The following is a 14,477-nucleotide window of genomic DNA, read 5'->3' on the forward strand; positions in this document are numbered from 1 at the left end:
TGAGTTCCTTTGCCTGTAACTCAGTCTCATCCACAATGAGAGACCACCTGATACTTTCTTGTTGCCCTGGCCTATGCTTATGGGGAACAAGCGAGAGAATGAACCTGACTGCTCAGCAAGGAGAATGCCAGGTGCTCAGGCCAGAGAAGGAGAAGCACGGCAGGTGGGTGTCAGTCTCCTCTGCCGGTGGGACAGAGGCTGGACCGAGAAGTATGTCTCCGGGACCCAGCTGTTCTGCAGGCCCACTGACTGCCTGTTCTCCAAGGCATGCCATGGAATTTATTTACAGTTGCTAACATTTGGATTTTCCTTCACCAAGATGTTATTTGATGTCCCAGCATCAAAATAAATCATCCTCATCTAGTTTCCCAGAAAACTATGAAGACATCTCTTCACAGGTCTCCAAATTGGCCAAGTTCCCTTAGTTCGTAAGTCCTTGTAGTCCTCCCTGGTGGAGGATAATTACAAGTGTAGGATTTGCTCATGAAAGTACCCACAAGCCAGCCAAAGGAGTTGCCATACTCCATCTGCACAGAGTCCAGGGATGCACTGCAGCCTCCCTTGTCCAAATGGGAAGGGCAGAGCCTTCTGAAGCCCGGGACAACTCTGATCTTCCAGTGATACCACAGTGATCCTCCGGCCTCTGGTATTGTTGAAATTCCATCTGAAATGAATGATGGAAAAATGTGAACCCATAGGAGCATTTGGGTGAGATTTTAAAAACTTTTAGAGTCCTGCTGGGGAGGGAAACTCAGTGGTTTATTACTGTGTCCCTATGGTGACTGCCCCTCCTGCTGTCGTACCATGCAATGAAGTCTCTGTTACCTCTCTCCCATAGGCTTGGTTCATCTGGTCAGTCTTAGCACCACATTTGGTTTATACAGTAGTCCCTTGGTACTGCAGATACGTGGTCCAGAAGACCACCATTGGGGAAACCATGCCTGCTCAGGATGCACAGAGTTAAGTGCTGTACTGCAGATGCTTGATTCATTTTTCCATAGTGCTGCCCAATTTCCACTAAAGACACACCACCTTCAACAAATTCCAGATTTTCACCTTACCCCTTCAGTTAAGCACATTCACTTTTACCTTGCTTTTTGAGCACCATTTGCCTTTTGGGAGTCAGATTTTCACAAAGTGAAGGGCAGGGAAACACTCAGCAGATCATTTCAACACAACTGATGATAGTAATATGTGACTGACTGAGAGTGTGTCCTCATCCACTGAACTCCCGTAACGCATGCTTGGGGATTTAAAGTTTTGTTTTCAATTTCTTTTATTATTTTTTGACCATGCTTGGTCAAAATCACTTGTGATAAATCCACAAATAAAGTAGGCTTACCATATTGCTAAGATACCAAAAAATCAAGAAAGGCCACATTTTGCCATGTTTTCCTTACGTAATGAGAACTTGCAGAGATGGTCTTCCAGGAATTCTGTGGATGTTTCAGATCCCCCAGCAACTATGTAATGGAGATCAGAGTTCCACACTGGCCCTTAATCCGTTATATTTGTGAAACTTGGTTGTGATTTCGGCAAATAAAACACAGACAGTATTGTCACAATATTTGTAATAAATTGGAACTTGGGCTAAGTTGTGTCACCTGAGAATGCTTTCCTAAGTTTTACTCTTGTTGGGGTTCTTGAGAGCAAAATCAGGAAGACAATGGAGGCTGGAGAAAGCTCCAGAGGGGCTTCATGGTACCTCTGCTTTCCCAAGAGGTCAAAATGTATTTCAAATCTTGTAACTCCTTCCTGAGTCCAGGATACTTAACCCACATTCCACAAAGGCTTTCCAAGTCATTACTGAGATTGCAATGATTTACAAATGCACGCAAGAGATCTTTCTTATTGTGTGTGGGTAGGAATTCAGTGACCATATGGGAGTGGGCAGAGTTGAGACATGAAAGCTGAGGTTGGAGTGGACTGAGCTAAAGCAAGCAAGAAGCCAGACTGGGAAGGAGAGGGCCCGAGGTCCAGGACTTGGGCCTGGCCCCTGCTCAGGGTTGGCCATCTGTTTCCTTCTTCCATGGAAGCCTGTAAATGGCAGTTAAAGCAAGAGTACATCCACGTCAGCCACTGAAGGAAGACTGGGTTGGCATGACTTCAAATACATGTTGGTATCCGATTCTGAATGCTTTTCCAGAAGCGCCAACGTGATTTCATTTAAAATGGATGAAATAAATTACACACAGTTTACCCCATTAAATATCATTACCAAAGTTGGGAAATGGAATTTCAGTTTTAATAAATTGTGAATCTGAAATTAAAGCTGTAAAATGCAATACTCTTATTCATAAACATAAGGTGAAAAATACTGTTAATGTGTTGTTTTTAGAAAAGAAAGTTTAGGTTTTCCTCTTTAAAACATTTCTCATTTGGGTATTTGCTTTTTAGTTATATGAAAGGTACTGTGCAACCTGTGAGGGTGTTTAGAGTACATTTTTTGAGCTAATGGGAGATCTTCACGTGCATAGTATCACATGAGGAAATTTGTCAAGCACCAGGTATATGTTGTATATAAAAAAAAGTGTAATTGCAAAGGTACAAAGAAAGGTTAAACATTTTTAAATTGCCTTTGTGACTACTTCTTTGTCCATTTACACAAGACTGTATTTGGCTTCTTTTTCCTTGCAGGGCATGCTGTTGAAGCGAAGTGGCAAGTCATTGAATAAAGAGTGGAAGAAGAAATACGTCACCCTGTGCGACAATGGCGTGCTGACCTATCATCCCAGTCTACATGTGAGTACAGACCTCAATCGGACACTGAGGGCTGGGGGCGGGGGGGGGGGTGGGAGAAGGGATGGGGACTAATGGCAGCTGGGCCTCCACCTCTGTTTGAAGTCAAAGTAGTGTCTGGTCTCCTACTCAGTCATAAGATAAATAATACTGTCCCTCAGGCTCCATTAAACCATATGTCTTTCTCTCTCTTCCCCTCCCTAATGGTCAACCTCCAGCTTTCTGATTTACAGAGAATTATAATGAAAGGCACAAATGAAGTAAAATTGTAAATGTGAATAGAAAGATAGAAGCAAACATTAAAAGAGAAAAGGAAGAAGGACTGTCTATGCAAACCTGAAATGAAAGAAGCAATTACACTGAACCCAGGATTCAGCTCTGAACAGCTGAGAACACAAACAAGAAGTTAAATACAATTCATGGGGCTGGTGGAGTGGCTCAAGTGGTAGAGCGCCTGCCTACTAAGCACAAAGCCCTAAGTTCAAACCCCAGTACCACTAAAAAAAAAAAAAAAAAAAAACACAATTCATGACTCAGTTTTATCATCAGATAAAAGTTCATAAGGCAAGACAAACTTCTCTGTGTGTTAATAAAATTTGTGCCCATGATTTATTTAAGATAGATTAAAAACTATTAATTTTATTCTTGGGAGAAAAGGTAGACATTTTGTTTACAGTTCTTTGAACATGCTTTGATGAAACTTACGGCTGGAGTGTTCATTTTCATTCCATAGCAACGTATTCCACGACCCTTGCTTGAGGTGGAGAAATGTAAACATTAGTGTATATAGCTAGTCATTAGATTATATCACTGTCTTCAGCAATTAATTTTTTTAAATTTAGAATACTTTTTAAAATCGCAGATTTTGACTAACAGTTAAAATATGCTTATTGAATGAAAATTAAAAATCACTCCCCAAATTACATGCCATCTCGAGAAAGAACTCATTTGTTAATGTTTTGAGGTACTGAGTTCTCCCATCTGTTTCTATGCACCTGAGTTTGGTGGTTCCACATGCACACAGACGCCTGCAGCCTGCTTTACCCACGAGTGCTAAGTCACACGCACCTTTTCATATCAGCAAATACATGTGTACACCACGTTAGTGGTTGTAGAATGCGCCATTGTACATATGTACCCTAAGTGATTCAGCAATATCCCATAAATAGACATTTGGAAAATAGATTTACTTTGACTTCTTTCAGTGTTTAAGTAACTCTAGCCAGTGTCCTTCCCTTTACATCCCTGTGTCCTTGTCCATTTCTGTAGAGGAAATTCCTGGTAATCAGCCTGCTGAGCAGAAGAGTCTAAGTATAGTTAATGGCTTTCAACTGTCGTCAGATTCCTAGAGAGTGTGTATCAGTTTGTCTCCTTGACCTCATACAAGAGGCCTTCCCTTCCCACTGCACTCTCAGGAATGTTTACCTAAAAAAAAAAGGGGGGGGGTTGAGGCCTGCCTAGCAAGTGAGAAGCCCTGAGTTCGAACCCCAGTACTACCAACAAAAAAAGAAAATAAGAAAATCTTTCTGATATGCTAAGTAACAAATGGTGTCCTGTGTAATTTGCTTGCTGGTACAAATTGCCCTCTTCCTCTTACCTTCAGCAATACTATACCTTTCAGAGCCATGGCAGAAAGCAGCCTATTGAGCGGGCATCCCTGGCTACTTTCTGATACTCTTGGAAATGCTTCCTGTGCTGGACTATTAAGTACATATGACAAGCTCTAACTTAGGGTAACCCATCTTAGGATTTTCAGCTTGGCAGTGGTGCAAAAGCATAAGCCTTTCTGCTCTGAACTTTCGGTACAATGTTCAGTAAATTACAGAGTTCTTCAACACTGTATTACAAATCAGGCTCTGCATTAGATGATTTTGTCCAAACTATAAGCTAATGGAAGTGTTCTCTGCACAGATAAGAGAGGGCAGGCTCAACTAAGATGTTCAGTAGATCCAGTGTACTAAATGGACTTCCCACTACAATGTTTTCAATTTAACAATGGGTCTATTGGGATGTGGTCATAAACCAAGAAGATATGTAGAAATATTATATAGGGATATATAGATTCTTGTGAATAGATATATAGAGATGTATTCCTATAAATATATAGATTCTTATATATTGATATATTCATATATAGAGGTCTATAGATATATAGAGATGTATTCTTACAGAGAGACCTGTGTTCTTTATGCAGTGAAGAAATCCCTTTGTGCTCAGTGTACTGCTGGTTTATCTTGGGAACAGAGTTGGTTTGCTTGGTGGCCTCCAATGCAGAGAGATGGAGTACCTGTTCCTGGAGGTCTGCCTGTGACAGGGCCACCCATTTTCAGGGCTGTCCCCTCTACTCCCAGCTTCCATACATGAGGACACAAAGCAGTGCTAAGTCTTCACAGTCCCCTCCCCAAGCTGCCCCATCAGCAGGGTAGGCTGCACGCCTGGAGCCTTGTTCTTCCGAAGACCCTGTCACAGGGCAATGTTCTAGTCATTGGCTCTGTTGCTTTATGTACCTGAGAGAAAAAGTATAATGAAAATATTCTTCCTGCTAGGACTAAGTGACCAGTAAAAAGTGAGGTCTGATAGATGACACATTTCTAGTCACCTGCTAAGCACAGGTTTGATCAAAGGGACATTTGCTTCCTGGCAGGGGGCAAAGACGTTAACAGCAGTATGTGTCAGAAAACTCCTGTAGGAAGGCAAATGCCTGCTTCTTATCCCAAACTTACTACATCATCATAGCCAGTTCTTCAAAAGTCCTCCTCTGCACAGGCTTTTCTTGCCATGTCCCTCAGTGTTTGCTACTTCCACTTGTTTTTCCAAAAGTGTGTGTGCATATCATTGGGGTACAGTAGAAGGGCACTGTGAGCCTTTGCTGTAGAGTTGTTTAGCAAGCAAGAGCCACAGTCATTTCCAGCACAGTTCTCCAAGCAAGTGGCTAGCTCAGGGATAGATTAGAATTCCAGAGATAGCCTGACCTTCAGTATAATCTTTTGTTGATTTGATTTCCACAACCATGCTTTGGATAAAGGTTTGGAGGAGTGGTGAGTGCTAGGAGTATTCTCTGTCAGGTGCCTGGAATGGATCTGGTCTATTCTGAGGTGCTGGGCACTGCAGGCCTGAGCAGCTCAGTTAGTCTGTCTCCTTCAGGAGACACCCGTGGGCAGAATGCAGTAAGGAACTGAGGAGTGTGCCCATGTGTCTTGAAATTCTATACCAGTTATTTAGGCCTAGAATTTCAAAAGGTGATAAACCCAAATGCTCTCAGTTAAACATCTGTCACACTGTGGCACACATTCCATTTCTTGTCTCCAAGATCCAGTATAGCAGAAACTCACAGAGATGACTGCCTGAGTCACGGGCCACTCGTGATGGTGGCTTGAGTGATTCAAAGTCAGGGCAGTCTGACAAAGTTGATAGTTTTGGGTTTCAGAGCCACTATTGTTGTTCCCAGCCCTATCACTGGCCACACTGCAGCTGAGACCCCTCCTAGCTCACCTTGGCAACACCATGCTTTCTGGTCATTGGAAGCAGCTGCTTTTTCTGTCCTCCAGGATTAGGGCTGTGTCCAGCCTCTCTAAGCTTGCATTAGGTCATTAGAGGTAGTCATTGACCTGTCAGGGACTGGAGAGTGTTACCGGCCTTGCAAGAACACTACTCTTCATCCCTGTTTCTCTCAGAGGCAGAGTAGGGTCCAATTCCACAGGAACCCCTGCAGCAGGGGTCTGCATCGTTATCATAAATATCCCCCACAACTGGTTCCTTTCCGTGGCGATAAAGAAGAGCACCAGGCTGAACAATCTGGCATGTTTAAGCAGAGTGTTCTACAAAGACATAAGTGCTTTTAAATGGTGGTGTGACTTGCCAGCTTGTCCAGAGGATACCAGCCTGCTTTGGGGGGATGGGATCCTAATCAGCTAAACCTCTGTGATGGGGTGTGAGTGGGATTTGAGAGCACCAGGTTTGCAGGTACATAAAGCAGAGAGAGACTGGGCAGGACTGTATAGCAGCCCATCAAAGCTGATGGTGAATGAGCTGCTGTGTGGCTCTCAGTGGTGCACAGGCTTTGGTTTCCTGTTCACCTGTGTGCTGCTTAGTTGCCATCAGGCTGGACCCTAAGCCAACACCATCCACCTTCCTCTCAGTTATCAGGATAAACTCTAGAGCTAGGGGAGGGTCTTGGACAAAGGGAAGTTTGGAGGAAGAGTAAATGCCTGAGCCAAATTTACGTGGCGATTGGACAGCCTGGTAAGGGCCCCAAAAGTTAGCCATAATCCCTTCATGGTGCCCCCTCTCTAAAAGTTCAAAGGAGTCTCAGCACTGTCTGTTATTCAGAGTGCAGCCCAGGCATAATCAGAGGATCTTTACTACCCCTTCCCTTCCCTCTGCAGCACAAGGTGCTCCAGCCATCGGCTGACTGCAGAGGGAGGCATGTGATGGAGAGTGGGGCCTGAGAGGCTACCCTTCCCTTCTGGGGCTGCTACATGTGGCCCCTGCATTACCAGCTAATAACTATCCTAGGTGAGCTCTCCAAGCGGCTCTCCCTGGACAGACGACAGGCAGAGCAGGGGACTGAGAGTTTATAAAGTGGGTATAGAGTTAACTGGCGTGACTGCCACACCCTGCAAACAGCCTTCCATGCCTCCTCCTTAGCTTCCAAGGGCTCCCAGCAGCACCAGTGTATACCCATGCTTGACACAGAGGTTCCAGCAGGAGGGAGCTCAGGCTTAACTCCCTCTGGGCACTGTGAGGTGGGAGATAGGCCATTTCAGAAACTGACCCAAAAATTCCAGGGATTTTTAAATGCCTTCACTGGTTACCCTTGGGAAAGATCTCGCAGAGGAATTTAGTTAGATTTTTTTTAGCTATCATTAGCTTATCACTCAAGTGTCTATGAAAGCGTTTATGTAAAAGATCATCCTTACAAACTCTTTTAATCCCAAATAGGTGTTTTCCACATATTGTGGTGGCAGGAAACAAACCCAGCCTCTGACAAAACAAACTGTGTGTGTGTGTCCCCAAGCTTGTGCTGAGCTCCTGGGGTTCTAATGGAGAACATGCTCTGTGAAGCCAGGACTTCAGAGTCGAGCTGCCAGCATGAACCTGGGACACCTGGCATTGCAGCACTCAGAGGGGTTGGCATAGGCTAAAGCCCCTGTTGGTTGCACCCTGAGGTTCATCCTCGTGGCCAGCCGACCTTCCTCAGAGCACAGGCAGACTTACCTAAGCTCAGCTTAGGGGACCAAGGAGGTCACTACCTCCTCTATTCTCTAACCCTTTCTTTCTTTATCATCCTTTCCACTGGTCACATCTTTCCAAGGCCCTCATCACCCCCCTTAAGTGCATCTTTCTGGTTTTTGTCCTGAGCCCCCAGCTGAGTTCCTACAAAGACAGTCTCATAGACCAGCTGTCCTGGGATCCTTCAGCAGGCAGCTCAGGCTACGCCTGCACCATCCCTGCCCCACAGACTAATGACGTGGAAGGAACCTTTTTACCCAGTCCTGTTTCCTGTTGTTGAAAACCTTGACAACATCTTGGGAAGGAGACCACCTGTGTTTGTAGGCCATGGCATGGAGGTGGCCTGTGAGCAGCCAGCTTGTGGGAGGTGGTGTCTGCCCTGGAGGTCAGAGAGAATGCAAGCAAAACATCAAGCCCAGCCAGACAAGAATGTTCCCAGGAAGTTTACATCAGTAATTCCTCTGCATGCAGATTTTCCCACCTTGGGTTCTGTGAAATCTTGAATGCATCCTTCACCCTCTGCATGCCTCCTCAGTTTCTCCAAAGACTCAGGAATTGGCCCAGCTGCCTCCAGATGGTGCAGGTCCTGGGGCCTCCTGGCTTTGTACATGGAAAGGAAGAGCGCATGATAGTGGGCTTGAACTCCAAAGACCGTTCATCCCCAAGCTAAGTGCCCACTATGATCACAAGGTCCTGTAGAGACACAGGATGGCAAAGGACGGTGACCGGAATGAGGACAGTTTTTTAACAGTGTGTTCAGCAGTGGGTTGATGATAGTCTTAGAATGCCCTGTCTGTCCAGAAACTGAAACACACACACACTCAGACCACATTCACTCTCCATGGCACATTTTGAGCTAGCTCACAGGTGTCTCCTGGGAAGCTGGAGCGTGTTCAGTGGGTAGGAAGTTCGATTATACCGTCTTCTAGGTCACTTCAGACTCTGGTATGGAACTCTGTAATTTTCACCAAAAACTCCTGACAAACTAAAGCTAATGGAGTTAGTTGGATTTCTAAGGATAGACCATCATGAGATTGCAGCTGCCCTATGGAATCAGCTGGACTAAGGCTGGGGGCCCAGGAGAACCCTGTTGAGTTAATTCATCTTTCTTTTTCAGGATGCCGTTATTAAACTTAATGAAACCTATAACACAGTTTAGATAACACATGCAGAACCCAAATAAAATAAGAACCAAACTGCTTTTACAGGATAGCAGCTAGATCCCTGGGGTAAAGGACTTCCTTGCTCAAACCCCAGAAGTCCCTGGCAGCTCAGGACAGGTTGCTTACCTCGGCTCTAGGATGGACCAGCTTAACTTGCTCATTTCTCTACACGTGGTGCTTTGCACAGCTGATCCTAAGCAATTAGATAAAACTGCAATGATTAAAAGCAAGCATGTTGCCTTGTGTGGCTGGCTGCTTTGTGGTCTCCATTTCTGCTTCTCTGAAAAACTGCCCACCTCCAAGACCTTTAAAAGCCCTAAGCACTGAGCTTTTCCTGGGGGAGATACATATGAGTGTCTCATGGTTTTAAGACAAGTTGCCAGATCACAGTTGGGGTGGGCAGAGGGCAGCCTGTTCGGGGATCCTTAGATTCCCTTTCTGTGGACTTAAAATATGAGCCTTAGGGAGCACCATGATAGAAAAATGGAGGGGATAATGAGAAAGAACTTGGACCCCAGGGCTTCACAGTTCAGCGTAGGCACCTATTCATCTTCCATGTCGGGAGAGCGGCCGGGTGCACGGCTGAAATTCCTGCCCACAAAGTCATGTGCGATGGGATTCCTAAGTGGACCTGTAAGAATGAGCTCAGCGGCCTGGCAGCCCAGCCAAGGACATTACGGGCCCTGTCCAAGAAAGTTCGCTGTGAGCTCAGGCCCCAGCCATACCTTCCTACTGAGGACCCTGGCAGCTGTGGGCAACCCTCCCCTTCAGCCCACAGCTGTCTGATGGGTGCATGAACTCCCTTGACTTTGAAAATCTGCTGAGCTTTGTTTCCTATTCTTTCTGATGCCCAGGTTGAAAACAGCTTGGCTCTGTTCTTTCTCCCTGACATGAGGAACTCAAACTTTCCTCCATGAAGGACATTCATAATTAGTCAGATCCATGTCTAATCAAGCAGTTTAGTCTCCACACAAAGTTCTATGAGCTTTTGAGCTGTGGTTTTGGTTTTTCCAAGTGAATAGAGTCAAACTCACACTCTGAACTGTCAGCAGAATGCAGATTGCAGTGAGTTCCTAGTTCTCAAATCAGACAGAAACCCCACTTCTTTACTGATGGAAAACAGCAAAAGATTTTGAGATGGTTCCTAAGTAGACAATCTCCTCAAAGAAATCTTCCAAGGAAGAGAAGATCCTCATGTGCTCGCTGCTGGCAATTGCCGTTTTGAATGCACACAGCCCTCACACGAGATGAGGCCATGGGACTTGGGCATGGATGCACCAGGAGTCTGTGACCCCGGGGCCTCCCCTAACCTCACACATCTGCCCAGGTAGACCTCATACTTCCTGAGGTGGTGAGGGTTCAGTTATATTCAGAAGCATTGGTTTCCTCAGAACATGGCAGAAGTCAGAGTAGCCCCTACCGGATGATAAGATCCCAGGTTCAAAGCCCCGATGACCAGATGCAAAGCCGCTTAACATGGAGCGAATCACGGGGACCCTGAGAAGGCAGGCATAGTCAACGTGTCACGTTGGTGACATGTTGCTGCAGTAAGTGTGCATCGTTCATTTTATGATGAATAGTTACTTCATCTGTTTAGTAAGCCATGGTGCTGGAAGCTGCCCTGTCATCCGTTCTGTCATTCCCAGCACCCAGACCAGAAACTCTGTGCCAGCAGTCATTGCCTGTTTGAGGCAAGTGGGAATGAGTTCGTAAATGGTAGTTTGAACCACAACTGGTATTTCTGGGAGTTCCTGTGAAAGGCAGGAGGCAGCTCCATGCATCTGGAAAGCATCCAGGCTATTATTATTATTATTACAAGGAGGTCATCCTTATAGAATAGGAACTTGTCCAGGTTGGGATGGAGGTTCATGTCTTCAAGCCAGTTGTCCCAATGGGTCAGTTTCTAAAGGGAGATCTGGCTAGCAAGCTAGTGGTGTCACCTTCAGGACCTTGGACCTTGGTGTGTAGATGCTGTCGGGTCATGTTTGTTGTCGTCTGTTTCTTTCCATGTGCTGTAGTTTAGATCCTTAGTGTCCCCCAAAGGCTGTGTGTTGAAGGCTTGGTCCCCAGTCTGTGGTGCTAGTGGGAACTTCCAAGAGGTGGGGCTTAGTGAAAGGAAGTCAGGTAGTTGGGGACATGCCATGGACAGGGGATATTGGGACTCTAGCTCTCTTGCTTCCTGGCCGGTATGAGGTGAGCAGTTTCCTCTGCCATATGGCCCTGCCATGGCATACTGCCTCACCACAGGGCCAAAGTGGGGCCAAGCAACCACGGACTGAAAAAGTGAGGCAAAATAATAAACCTTTCCTCTTCTCAACTTGATTTACCTCAAGTATTTGTCACAGTGATGGAAAGCTAAACACACCATGATAGTATTTGAGGGAGCTTCCAGTTGACTACTGATATAAAAATACCTTGTGAATGAACACATGGGACCACACGTTCACCCTCACACGTAGCTCTGGGCACGACAGCATGTCAGTTTGCTTTATACAGAGAGTGAAGTAAAGGTGCGTTGATCCCTGCAGGACCCTGATCTTCCTCATCTCCTCCCATCGTGCTGCGCCTTCCTTCCTTGACTCTCAAGGTGTAGCCCAGCTCTCTCAGGCCAGTCCATCAAGCATGCAGGTGGGAAGAGTACAGAACTCAGGCCTGAGTTGTGGTTTCTGATCCTGCCTGCCACTGTTCCTCCCATCCCCCTGTGTCAGTGGCCCCTCAGGCAGCTTTGTGGGGCCAAGGGACTGACTCAGTACATGTACACATCGCAGAGCCTCTCATGGTCAAATACACTGCAGTTGTTGGGCTGGCTCCTCTCCTCTTCATTGCCGGCTTTCTCTTCAACCCTCCCTCAGAATTGGTCAAGAAAGACTTCAGAAGTCACTTATGGACGAGCTTTTCTAAACTTTCCTTACCACCCTGATTGTAGACTTCTGTTTCTCTCAGTTCAGCTAAAGTGGCACTTGTCATAACATTTTCCACAGCCCGACACCTGTACAGAGACCCGTAATCATTCCTACGTTGCTTTTGACTTGCACCTTGGAATTCTCATCGTGTTTTCATTCATTTCCCTCCATTTAAATCCCTCACATGTTGCCATACAGATTTCCACTATCCCTCGGATGGTGTCCCTGTTACCTGATGTGACATAACAGGCTCTGACCCCAGCCTACCTCCGCAGTCACCTCTCGTCCCTCCCCAGGCCTTCATTGCCTCTTAGTGTCTCACACCTGCCATTCTCTGGCCTCCAGATTTTGAGAAACGCAGCTGCCTCTGCTGGGAGCGTTCTTTTCTGCCCCACCTCTTTGCCAGATGCTCTCCTGCTTGTCAGTCCAAACCAATCTCAACTGTCCTCTCCTCTTTGAAGTGTCCTTCACCAGATCTGTCTGGATACCCTGCTGGGAATGTCTTCACCTTGCTCTATGGAGTCATTTCTCTGTTCTCTAAGGTTTTTGCAAGGACTAATTCTCCCACAACACTGAGACTTCCTTGAGGCCAGAGACTTTGTGGATCCTGTCACATCCCTAATGTCTGCGATGGATGGATGAATTGGATGAGGTCACAGCGAGCTCACATACTGGGCCTCTCCTCCAGTCTATAGGGCTAGACTTCCTGAAGCCACAGGAAAATGCTCTTAAGCCACAGAAAAATGTCACAGCTCCATTTGTTGTGAATGAAGAAAGAATTTGTGGCAGGATGGGGGTTTGAGGGGCTTTGGGTTTTCTTCTTATTTGTGGTAAAATACAAAATTCTCCATCCTACCCATTTTTAATGAACTAGGGATGTACCTCAGTGGTGGAGCATTTGCCTAGCATGTACCAGGTCCTGGGTTCTATCCCCAGCAGTGTCAAAAGAAAAAGTTAACCATTTTTAAATGCACAGCTGTGCACCTCATCATCATGCTACCAGTCTCCAGAACTTCTTCATCCCGCAAAATCTAAACTCTGTGCCCATTAGACACTAATTCCCCATTCCCTTTTCTGTGTCCATACACGTAACTACTCTGGGGACCTCGTGTGAGTGGAGTAATATGGCATTTGTCTTTGTGTGTCTGGCATATTTCACCTAGCACAGTGTCCCCAACGTTCATCCATGTTGTGGTATATGTCAGAATTTCCATGTACCCATTGTGTGCATATAGACCACATTTTGTTTATCCACGCAATTGGTTGGTGGACAGTGGGTTACTTCTACCTCCTGGCTATTGTGAGTAGCGCTACAGTAGACAGCATAAAATTACCTGTTGGGAACGTGACGTCTTCAATTGAAGATCCGTACCACGGGAGGACTGTGTAAAACCACCTGGGCTCTGATTGAGAGAAACCAATGAGACACTTGTTGGCCCAGTCACGAGCATGATGAAAACAGAGGTTTAATAACCTGCATGGGATCCAGAAGCCCTGTGGCATGAAAACCACCACTCAGCGGCCCTGTGGTCCTGTGGGCTTTCCTGGGGTGAAGGCGACACTTTCTGTCTTTGCTGTGGGTGACCTGGAAAAGATTGTCATTCATCCAAGTTATTTGAGGAAGTATATAAATTGTGTCTGCCATCCGTCTGCATTCCAAACCCATGGATGATGCTGCCACGAGAGCACAAGTGTTTTCAGGGAATGTCCACAGCTTTGGCTGGGCTTTGGCCTGGGAGTCTCCTGCTGTACACACAGATGTAGATTCTTTATCAAATCCTTATTTTGTCCATGGAGTTCCTCGCTTACTTTATATACCCCCAGGGTTTGGAAGGTATTTAGGATTTAAAAACAAAATGTCCAAAATTCATCCATACTACAGTTCAGGCTGTCTTAATGTTGACAAGATAGTGTTTGCTTGGTAGGGTGAGACTAGATAAAATGGTCTTCAGGTTCTTATAAAAACTAAGCCGACTAATAAACTAGACTACCTAACCTCTTTTCTGAGTTGGAAAAGCCCGCCTTCTTGCTTTTCTAAGTAAGATGAGGAAACGGTGAATATATGTGGGTGCCTCGGCCCATGCATCTTGAGAGCTTACTTCTTTAAGCTTCTAGAGGAGTCCATGAGACATCATCGCCCTGTCGTTACACAGCACCACGTCTCACACAGCAAGGGCCATCCTTTGTACCCAATTTGTATCATTTTGTTTTCTTTTTTTTTTTTTGGCCTTTTAGTGTTACAAATTGCGGCCAGAAATTCTTGCAAAAGGTAAATAAATCAAAACCCCCTGTTTTCCTCTGTGACAGTGAGTCACAGCCGAGGTCTCAGTGGGAGAGGGTGGCCGTGGGGGGTAGTGAGGAAATGTTCTTTCACTTCTCCTAAGAAATTGAATTTCATTATGATATTTTATAAATATTTCCTTCTATGGCTCGTGACCTG

At 45.7% G+C, this 14,477-nt stretch overlaps 1 protein-coding gene across 10 annotated transcripts in view; it reads left to right on the plus strand.

The window, feature by feature from the left end:
* Agap1 (ArfGAP with GTPase domain, ankyrin repeat and PH domain 1) overlaps positions 1-14,477 on the plus strand; it is a 497,350-nt gene that overhangs the window by 304,599 nt on the left and 178,274 nt on the right. For all 10 annotated transcript variants that reach the window (XM_074072056.1, XM_074072060.1, XM_074072058.1 and 7 more), the window contains one exon: positions 2,638-2,742. In XM_074072056.1, coding sequence (XP_073928157.1) covers positions 2,638-2,742 — 105 coding nt within the window. The remainder of the gene's footprint in view (positions 1-2,637; positions 2,743-14,477) is intronic.

The sequence above is a fragment of the Castor canadensis genome, chromosome 4 (assembly GCF_047511655.1).
Source record: "Castor canadensis chromosome 4, mCasCan1.hap1v2, whole genome shotgun sequence".
Taxonomy (NCBI): Eukaryota; Metazoa; Chordata; class Mammalia; order Rodentia; family Castoridae; genus Castor; species Castor canadensis.